This window comes from Cyrtonyx montezumae, unplaced genomic scaffold (genome assembly GCF_038088225.1).
Source record: "Cyrtonyx montezumae isolate F1298 unplaced genomic scaffold, pur_monq_1.0 scaffold_17, whole genome shotgun sequence".
Lineage (NCBI taxonomy): Eukaryota > Metazoa > Chordata > Aves > Galliformes > Odontophoridae > Cyrtonyx > Cyrtonyx montezumae.
This window is the reverse complement of record NW_027071903.1, coordinates 15989860-16000062: the sequence shown is the minus strand read 5'-3', so window position 1 is coordinate 16000062 and position 10203 is coordinate 15989860. Positions and strand designations below refer to the sequence as shown.

Genomic DNA, 10203 nt, shown 5'->3' with positions numbered 1-10203 from the left:
CCTGAACTCAACTTCAGTTTCTAATGTTGAGCCTTTGCAGAGGTAAATAATCATAATGGGATTAAAACAAATAAAAAACAAATAAATTGGGAGTGGGGGGTGGGTGGGGGAAGAAAATCCCATTAAAAATTTTAATTACAATTAATTCAAAATTATCTCTATATTTTATTTTATATTTTATTTTATTTTACTTTATTTTACTTTATTGTATTGTATTGTATTGTATTTTACTTTATTTTATTTTACTTTATTTTACTTTACTATTTTATTTTATTTTATTTTATTTTATTTTATTTTATTTTATTTTATTTTATTTCATTTCATTTCATTTTATTTCATTTCATTTTATTTCATTTTATTTTATTTTATTTTTTCTGGTTGTTTTAGCCAGAAAAGGAGCAGAAGCAAGGCGACCTCAGCCCGTTCCCGCGCTCTGCGCTGTCGGACAGCCGCGCGCGCGGCTGCCGGTCACGTGCCTGGGCCCTCAGCCAGCTCCTGCGGTGCGGCCGCTCCTTCCCTCCCGCCGGCCGCGGGCGGACCGTGCCCACTGAGGGGAGGTCCCGGCCTGAGTCCCCCACCCCCCCCCCCGCCGCTCGACGCGGACATGTAGGGGGTGGGGAGGTCTGTAGCGTGACTGCAGCGCGGGGTGCAGGGCAAGGATCTCCACGGTTTTGCTGAAAGCTGAAGAATGTCTCCCTCTAACTGCATCCAGATGTGCCTGCTTGGCAGCCCGCTGCCGGGACAGTTCCGAGGGGACGCAGGATTCGCTCTATCAAATGGGATGTAAGTAGACATTGCGTGCCTTCCATCGGGGCAGAGCCGTGCCGCGAGCAGTGGGAGTACTCCCGTTTCCTCTTCGCCATGCTCCCCTTTGCCATCTCTTCCTTTTGCACTGTGTCTCCTGAGACGTGTCTGCCTGCAGGACCCCAGACTTGCTATCGCAGCCTCCAAACGCACTGCCCTCGTCCTGTGTGGGTGTTGTCTCAGCAGAAAGTTTGGGGTTTTCTTTTTGGGAGCTTTTCCATGGCTGCGGCACTCTGCACGGGAAAACTGCTGCTCTGCAGCGAGAGGACGGGAATCTCTCCCTGGGCTTTTACGGCTGTGTGCTCAGAGCGAAACGTGGGAATATTGGGAGAGAAAAAGAAGTGCGAGGCAGGAAGTTGCTGAGCACAATTTGCAGGAACTTTCGGCAGCTCTGAGACGCTCGTGCCATCCTGCCAGCCTGCTAGTGGAGCACAGCAGCCCCAGGTGCCTCTCACAGCTGTATACAGGTGTGACAAGACAGCCACATCAGCACCGTGTAACTGCTGTCTCGCCAAGCCAGACCAGGCTGCAGGAGGCTGCCATACAGCAGGAGCGGCCAGCTGGGAGCCGATGGAGCCCCACATTGCAGCTCTGGGGCAGGCTGGCTCCTGCCCCCTACCAGTGGGGATGCCTTCTTCCCACAGGCAGAGCCTGAAGCTCCAGGGTGGCCCCGTGCTGCCTTCACTTCAGGTCCTGACCCTTGGGAGATCTCTGCTGAGACATCTGGCTAATTAAACCGTACAGGCTGCTCTCACTTTGTTTAGGGAGTTCAGAATGGAAGAAGACCATGGAAGACCAAACCACTAAACGTGAGCGGTTTTGTGCATGCTTTCATGCACTGGGTGCTGACAGTGTCCTGCAGCACCCAATAGAGCCCAGGTACCCATGGTGTGCAAAATGCAGTCCTGCTTGAGACTTGCACTGAGACCAACCTGCTGTGCTTCAAAGCAACAGGAGGTGGAAAGAGCCCGGGATGCTCCTGGCAGCCCCATGAGCTGCTGGAGGCCAGCATGGCTGTGAGGAGGAGGGGAAAGGGCTGCAGGAAAGGCAGCATCACCTGGGAGCAATGCTGTGAATGGGAGCTCTGTTCCTCTTCCTGGCATGAAGTGAGAGCCTTCTCCCAGAGCTGGGCCAAGGGGAGGGGCAGTGTGGGGAGAGAGGCTGAGAGAAGAGCAGAAAATTTAGTAACCTGCAGCGACAAGTGAGCTGCTGGTGAAGTCCCTACAGCTGCCAAGCAGACCAGAAATGGCAGAAACATCAAGCACAGTGGAGCAGGTTTCATACAGGGATCCCTGAGGTCCTTGCAGTATCTGATATATGGGACTTTGGCACATGTGGTTTTTCTGCATGAGAGCTGGCCGGTGTCACTTCGTCAGACAAGGCAGGGTCGAGGAACTGAGAAGCACTGCCTTTTCCCACCACTTTTGTTGTGAGGCTCTGTGGGCTGGGATCCCACAGCAGAACAGATGCACCAGGCTGAGAGCAGTGCCACCACGAGCGGGGACTGAGCGGTGTTGCGTGGCTTTAACACAGGCAGATGTGGCACAGGAACGGTCGGGTGGAGCTGACAGGAGATACAGCAGAGAAGCACAGAGGGTCTCACAGCTCTCCTCCTGCTGGAGGTCCCCTCAGTCCCACCTACAGGCTTGATCATGATGGACATTGGGCAGTGGCTGTCAGTTTCCTCAAACTGAACTGCTCCTGTGTGAGGAACTGTCTCCAGTTATACACGAGAGCTGCTGGAAAAGAGCTGGGACGGGGTCACCCCGTTGCAGGCAGAGCCCCAGTGCTGAGTGCTGTTCCCATGAAACAGGTTCAAGCAACACAAAGCAAAAACAGCCCAAACCTCAAGGGCTGCCCCCAAAAAAAGGCAACACCCCAGATTTTCCAGGTTCCTCTGAGAACTGCAGAAACTCAGAGAGCCCCCAGTTTAGTTCTTTATACAGAGAAGGTAAGACATCTCCATCACCAGCTCAGCCCCTCTCTTGCACAGCTCAAACCAGCTGGCAGAGAGGGAGAAGGCCTGGGTGGAAACGCTTGCTGGGCAGCATGATCTGGGGTAGACCACTTTTATGCTTTGGTGTTCTGGACCCTCTTTTTCCATGTAGTGTGTTTGCAGCTTGCTCTGATAACACAGCTGCTTTTTCCAGAGGCCCAGCAGGCTGAGTCACCGCTCTCCCAGCACAAAGCAGTGTGCCAGAATCACCAAGCCATAGTGACTGAGGTCCAGGGATGGGATCCAGAGGCTTTTTCCCACGTGTGAGCAGAAGCGCCAAGTAACGGAGATGTGGCAGCCACTGCCAGAGAAGAACATTTCCAGGATGAGCCCAAGGCTTCATGTCATTCACATGAGAATGAAGGGCAAGCAGATTTATTTTTTAAATAATCTTTTAAGTGTTTTTACTGCAGCATCCCTTGGTTACCTATCAGGCTCTCTCATACAGATAAAAACCGGGAGTTGGCTCCTCCAGCTCTCCCCAGTGTCATGCTAGCTATGTGCCACCAGCCCTACTACTCTGCATCTCTACCTCCAGCCCTTCCAGGACCCTCCTGGTCCGCTCCGAATTGCTCCAGCTCTCTGCTCATCAGTCCCACAGCACAAGCATGAGCTGTATTGTTTGGCATCACAAATCTCCTGCTCACTTCAATTGTTCAAAAAGCCCTAGCATTGTTATTATTGTTATTTTTGCCCCCGGTGCCAAGGAGGATGAATAACCTTTTTGGCTTCAGGACACAACATTCTCTGCCAGAGTCATCAGTTGCTCTGAATTCAGGGACAGGACAGCTTTCCCCACGCTGACACCCACAGGCAGAGCTGACACCTGTGTAATGACTGAGGGCATTTCTCTCAAAAGAGGAAGTAACACTGACCAGGAAACCCACATAATTCAATCAAGTGTTTACTTTGAAGGCTGGTGGCTTTTCTTGAAGGCTGCATGTCTATGTTCAGTGCCAGACTGCTTCATTTCAGTGCAAAAATTGCTGTTTTGGATTCTTTTCTTTCAATAAATGAAAACACAGAAGAAAATCTGGGCTATCAGCCCAGGCTTAAAACAATTCAGGGTTTTTATTGGCTTCTTTTGTGGGCTCTTATTGCCAGATTTGGAGATGCTGGCAGGATAAATTTGTAAGTCATGGAAATCATGAGTTCCATTATTTCATTCCAAATCGTAGCTGATAAAATTAAACACAGGAAAGAGACAGGACTGTTATCCAGCTCCCTAATTACCATCTGGAGTCTGACAACTGAAGAAAGATCAAACTTTTGTATAAAAAAAAGGGGGAAAAATATGCTATCAAGATGAAGAAAGAGTGGAGACACCCAAATGGTCAGTATCCATCCTGCCCAGGGCTGCACATCTGCTGCTCACCCCAGAGTTCTCTGCTGGCATACCCTGCTAAGCACATGTATCAGAAATGCTGCTGGTTTGGGAGAGCTGAGAGAGAATGATTTTAAACCTACCTGGGACACAAAGAGCCTTAGCGGGGCACAAACAAACCCCTTGTGAAAGTAACACTGGGAGAAGAGCAGGGGCAACACAGAGGTCACTGAGTACATCAGAGCTGCACTCGGTGAGAAGATAACTGGTGCCACAGGAAGACAAACTGCTCTCCACTTCAAGAGTAGCCTGGAGATGGGGTTCAGTAGCAACGGAAAAATGAATGAGGTCCAAAAAACATGCATCTAAAAACTGTAATGGAAGTAGCCAAGAAATCAACTTGCCTTTTTCATGTCTAGATCTCTGGGAGTAACGCTGTGTCACTGATCTCATGCTTCCTAATTACAAACTTGTCTGTCTCATTTTGAGCTTCAAAAAGGTTGTCTTATGGCCAACCCAAAATTCACAGATAGCAAACAATCAGCACATGATACCACCCATGACAATGAGAAAGGACTTGCTGAAAAAGGATGACACTGAGCTAAAGGGAATCCTGGCTGAGGCCAGAATCCAGCAAAGATGCATTGCTCTAGCAAACACTCAGCCAGTAGAACAGAAAATTGTAACACCTTCAAACGTATCTTTTAATAACACAGCTAAGGCAAGACCTGTAAGTCACATGAGTGTGGCTACAGACAGCTCTTCCCCCGTGCCAGATTTGCCTCCTGCTTTCTGCTTTCTTCTAAGTCTCTTCTTTTCCTTGCAGCTGAAGGACTGATTGAATGAGACAGAAGAGCTCTGGGAAAAGCGTAAGTGGGGAATCAAATCTTGTATAGCACAGGGCAGTTTCACCTCTCGTGTGCAAATGAAACATTCCTAAGACCAGTCTCTGCCATGCTTCTGTGCACTGGGATTTATTTGCACGCTTCTCACTCACTGGTTAAGAGCAAGTTGGCAGAGGCAACACACACCTTCCAACCTTAGTAATGGAAGAGAAGTTAGTTATTTAGGATAGTTTAATATTTTATAAAGATTACTGACAGTAAAAAGGTCTGATGTGCATTCAGAGCATGCCTAATACATTCATTCTGAAGGCACAAATCATCACTTTGTGTTCAGGGAAGAAGTCCAGGGATTGCCCAACCTGACACGCTGCACTGACCATCTGCCCATCAGCCATGGGACCACTGCAGAAATGACTGAAGTCTAAAGACTTCTGGAAGCATGGTGTCATCCATTATTCTCCAGCTTCTTCTCTAAGTAAAGAAGGCTCTGAATGGTATAAAGCACGCAGCAGAGAGGGAGGGGGAAGGAAGGGCTGGTTTCATGCTGTATTTCGGGGTGCTGGATGAGTTCTCAGTGACTGAACACCTACCCAAGCACTGAGACCTGCCTTGGGCTTGTGATCTGTGTGTCTTTCAGCGAGTTCCTTAACATGTCCTGCTGTTTGCATAAGTAAAATAAAGTTGCAGGCTGGTTTTGTAAATCCTTGTTGCTGACGTGGAGCACGTTTGTTTACAGATGGACACTCGTGCCAGCTAGCTCAGTCACGGCTTTTAACAGCCCCAGGAAGACCACAGGGACAATGAGAGTTCATCTCAGGGGGGATGCGATCTGTACCCTTTTCCTGGTGGTAGCACTTTGCTTGGTGCTCTACACCCAGCTGGAGTATTTAGCCCCCAGAGGGGACAAGGAGCCGACACAGAAGAAGCCTTCAGAGTCACAGAGAATACTCTTTGATCGCAGAGCACGTGGGAGACCCACACCAACTGAGGCAACAGTACCCAGACCCCAACTAATTCCTATCACTAGACAAACACAAGTGGGTAACAGCAGGATCCAAACTACAACTCCATCAACTGATTCTGCCTTCAATTTCAAGCATTACCTCCTAAACAAGGACAACAGGAACTTCAACCTCCTCATTAACCAGCCCAAGAAATGCAGGAGAATACCTGGAGGTCCCTTCCTACTCATAGCTATCAAATCAGTAGTTGAAGACTTCGACAGACGGGAGATTGTCCGGAAAACCTGGGGCAGGGAAGGTTTGGTGAATGGTGAGCAGATTCAGAGAGTGTTCCTCCTGGGGACGCCGAAGAATAGGACATCACTGACAACATGGGAGACCCTGGTACATCAGGAGAGTCAGGCATACCGAGACATTTTACTCTGGGATTTCATGGACACTTTCTTCAACCTGACCCTGAAAGAGATTCACTTCCTAAACTGGGCTGCTGAATTCTGCCACAATGTGAAATTCATTTTTAAAGGCGATGCTGATGTTTTTGTCAACATTGAGAACATTGTTGACTTCCTCGAGAGACACAACCCTGCTGAGGACCTCTTTGTTGGGGACATCATCTACAACGCCCGTCCCATCCGCACCCGGAAGAGTAAATACTATATTCCAGAGACCATGTATGGCCTCAGCATCTACCCAGCCTATGCAGGAGGAGGAGGTTTCCTGCTCTCCAGATGCACCATGAGAAAGCTGTCCAGGGCTTGTGGAGAGGTAGAACTCTTCCCCATCGATGATGTGTTTTTGGGCATGTGCTTACAGAGAATCAGCCTCAAACCCATTTTGCATGAAGGATTCAAGACCTTTGGCATTGTCAAGCCTTCTGCGGCCCCACACCTACAGACATTTGACCCCTGTTTTTACAAGGACTTGATGGTAGTTCACAGTCTGAAAGTGGCTGAGATCTGGCTCATGTGGAACCTGCTCCATAGCCCGAGGCTTTCCTGTACTCAGAAAAGGCAAGTGAAGAACCCTTTCCAGTGGAAAAGAAAAGCTCAAAGAGCAACACAAACATCACCCCTCAGTTAATGCAGCCAGATTGGCAGAAGAAACCTGTGGCAAAACAGCAGAAAGAGGGAACCTGGAAGGTTTGCAACCAAATGAACAGATTTTAGAAGTAGAGTATCTTAGTGCAGCCTATTTACAAGACAACAAACTGGCATGAATTTGCCCAGAATTCCACATTTGCTCACACACACCATGTAGATCTCTCTCCAGTAACATGTCCAAATAATCATAATATGTTTAATTTATTATTATTTATTAGAATTACAGTAGTGCTTAGCGGGTCAGTGTGCACAGACATTGCAAAATGCAATCCATGGAGATTTTTAAGCATTGTTAAAGATGTGCAAAATGGAAGGCAGATGAGGGAAAGAGATGAAGCCAAGGAGCACAGAGATCGCTGCCAGCTTGTCACTTTGATGACAGTTGAAGTTACTTGGACACAACAAGGAGCAACAAAACTACACTAACTAGAGGTAAGGAAATCAGCTGTCCTCAGCAGATGCTAAAATGAAATTAGCACTGCCTGACTGGCTTTCTGTGAGCCCCAGCAGAGAACAGCTATTGAGTTGTCTATGATGCAGACAGTGTGGACTAGAAGAAAACAAATTTGGGAGTGACAAGGTTGAGCAGAAGACAGGTGGGTAAATAACTCTGAAGGTGTGGATTTATGAAGAATCCTTCGCAGCAACATGAGTTCAAATTCATGCTCCACTGGCACGCTGACAGGACTCAGGGGACCATCTTATGGCACTTTAGGAAGCTCAGACTTCACACTGTGCTGACTGGTACTCTGTGAAAACTCAGAGTTTTCCAGCAGCACCCAAGCTCTCTCTCACTGTCTAATGCAGACCTTCAGAAGGCTTTCACCTGTATCCTTTGGCCTTTTGCTTGTGAGGGTGAAATCACACAGAGCTGCTGTTTGCGTCACTCTTGAGAGCTTCTTCAAACCAAAGGAAATCTTGTCAATGGGCTGGGCTGGTTTCTCTGGACCTCAAAGCTCTTCCTGGCATACAGTCAACTGCAAAAAGCAACAAAGACTTTAAGTATTGCTGCAGATGTCACGTGAAGGGAGAAAGTCTTCAGACAAAAGGGCTTCGGAATAAAAGCTTTTCTAAAATTTTTGGGGAAAAAAAACCAAAACAGTATTCTTTCTGTTGGTAAAAGACTTTCCATGTTTCAGTTAATCTGTAACTCTGTAAGTATTTTAAATATCAGACAAGAACACTAAACTGTGTAGCTTTCAAAGAACAGTCAGTAGTTGAAAGCACTTTGTTTTTCTAGCAGCAGATTACCATAAGAGGACATCCCATTCTTGGATATCAAACAGGAAGTCCTTCAGAACCAAGGTTAAAAATATGGATTCTCCTCTGAAGCAATATTTGCTAATCCTTTTGCAACTTCTTCCCCCTCAACAAACCCCCCTTCCCTCAGAGAATCAAGATGCCATCCCTCAGCAGGAGGGCACATCCACACAGCCTCAAAGGAAATGGCAGTGAGTCATAAATCTCCAGGAAGCAGCTTTCATTTCATCAGAGCCTGCAGTGCAGATGCATTTCAGACTTGGGTGCATCCTTCCTCCCACCTGGCTGTAGGCTGACTTCATTCCTGTATCAACTGGGCACTCTATGAAGGAAAACACACTGGTCATACCTGTTGATGTCTGTAATGTCTTAAACGTTACCTTCATTTTCAGAGTTCAAGCCTTACAATATTGTATTTCCAGGGAAAGGTTGTCTGTGTGGAAATCAAAAGGGCCATAAGCAGAACTAGGGTATTTTCAGGAGGAGTTCCCGAAATACCAAAGTTTTTGTGTGAGCTATGCAAGGAGCAATGTGTGGGAACAAGACAGAGTTTGACTGGTGGGTGAGAGCCAGCTGTACCCATCTGCTACCATGTGCAATATATATGGAATTAGGAGCTGTAGAGAAATGTATTACCGGTGGTTAGTTTACAGCTTGGGAAATCCTTTAGAGCATGATTAAAGTGCAGCATGCAGGCATGCCTATGGTTGTCAGAGTAAGTCTGTTGAGTACACCTCCACACACACACACGACTAGCACCACATTGCTTTTCCATGAAGGGAGCAATGTGAAAATACAGTATTCATTGTTTTGGACATCTTGGTAAGTCTTTCCTTACGCTGGACTTCATTTAATAGTAACAATAGAAAAATAAACACAGCTTACCTTGTGACTTCCAGTAAAGCAGCCGGTCAGGTTCAGCAGTCTTCCTTTTGAGCTCAGAGATGCATTAACTTTTGCTTCCTCCCTCTGTAATGCCTTCAGATCCTTGGCATGCCCACCACACAGCACTAACCAGCACATTTTGTCCCAGATCAAAGCAGCAGTTCAGCACAGCACCTCGGTGGCTGGCAGCCCTGCCAGGGCAAAGGGGCTGGAACATCCAAGGTCCCTTCCACCCCTCCTGTGGCTCTGCGAGCCACCTGTGCTGGCACACACCTGGTGGCTGGCAGGAACAGACCTAGGGCAGTCTGCTCACTGCATCACCTCCATCTGGGGAACAGCTCATTTCTTGGTCCAATGAATGTAAATCTGACGTTAGTAACGAGAGGTACATCTGCTTCCATTTGCCAGTCTTTGCTGCAAGGCCCATTTAACCCAGTTTTAAAAGTTTCCATTTGCTTCTGCAGCCAAGCTGGAAATTTGCAGACCCCAAACACCAGCATAAGTAACGTGCTGAGGAAATACCAGGAGGCAGTGCCATACCTACTGCAGTTTATTAAACTGCTTACTATCACTGGAGGCAAAAAGCCTGTGACTAGAGAGCTTCTTTTTTGGAAGGCCCTAAAATCCTAGGTGCATTTGAGAATGTGTAGGAAAGATCCTCTGCAGACCTCCTTTTGAAGAGAGCTGCTAGGTGTGGATCCTCAGCTCTGAGTGCTCTGGTGGAGCTTGTTAGGGAAACGCAGAGCATGCAGATGATTATCTTACAGGGACAGATAGTTATCTTCCTCGTAAGCAGATTGCAAGACGGATAAAAAGCACATTGCTTTGCCTCAGGAAGGAAAGGGCAAACTAGGATGCTTATAGAAACTACAATGCTAAAAATAGACTTGACAGGCTCAAGGGGGAAATGTGTTTAAAAGCTTACACTTGACCCAGCTTTTCAGCAGCAGTGACCATTGAGGAAAACTGAATGGTGCTCTGAAATGAAGCTGTTAGCTCCAGGTGCTCAGACACAAACTTCAATACC

General features: G+C 47.4%; 1 protein-coding gene across 2 annotated transcripts; it reads left to right on the top strand.

Moving 5' to 3' along the window:
* Nucleotides 1–674: 674 nt before the first annotated feature.
* B3GNT9 (UDP-GlcNAc:betaGal beta-1,3-N-acetylglucosaminyltransferase 9) lies at nt 675–8124 on the top strand. Of its 2 annotated transcripts, none has more exons than XM_065733448.1 (2): nt 675–783; nt 5706–8124. In XM_065733448.1, exons 1-2 carry the CDS (start codon nt 689–691, stop codon nt 7009–7011), a joined length of 1401 nt encoding a protein of 466 aa, XP_065589520.1. In that variant the 5' UTR covers nt 675–688; the 3' UTR covers nt 7012–8124. The 2 variants fall into 2 exon arrangements, with proteins under 2 accessions (XP_065589520.1, XP_065589519.1); XM_065733447.1 differs by lacking the exon at nt 675–783 and adding an exon at nt 4911–4993.
* The last annotated feature ends 2079 nt before the right edge of the window (nt 8125–10203 follow it).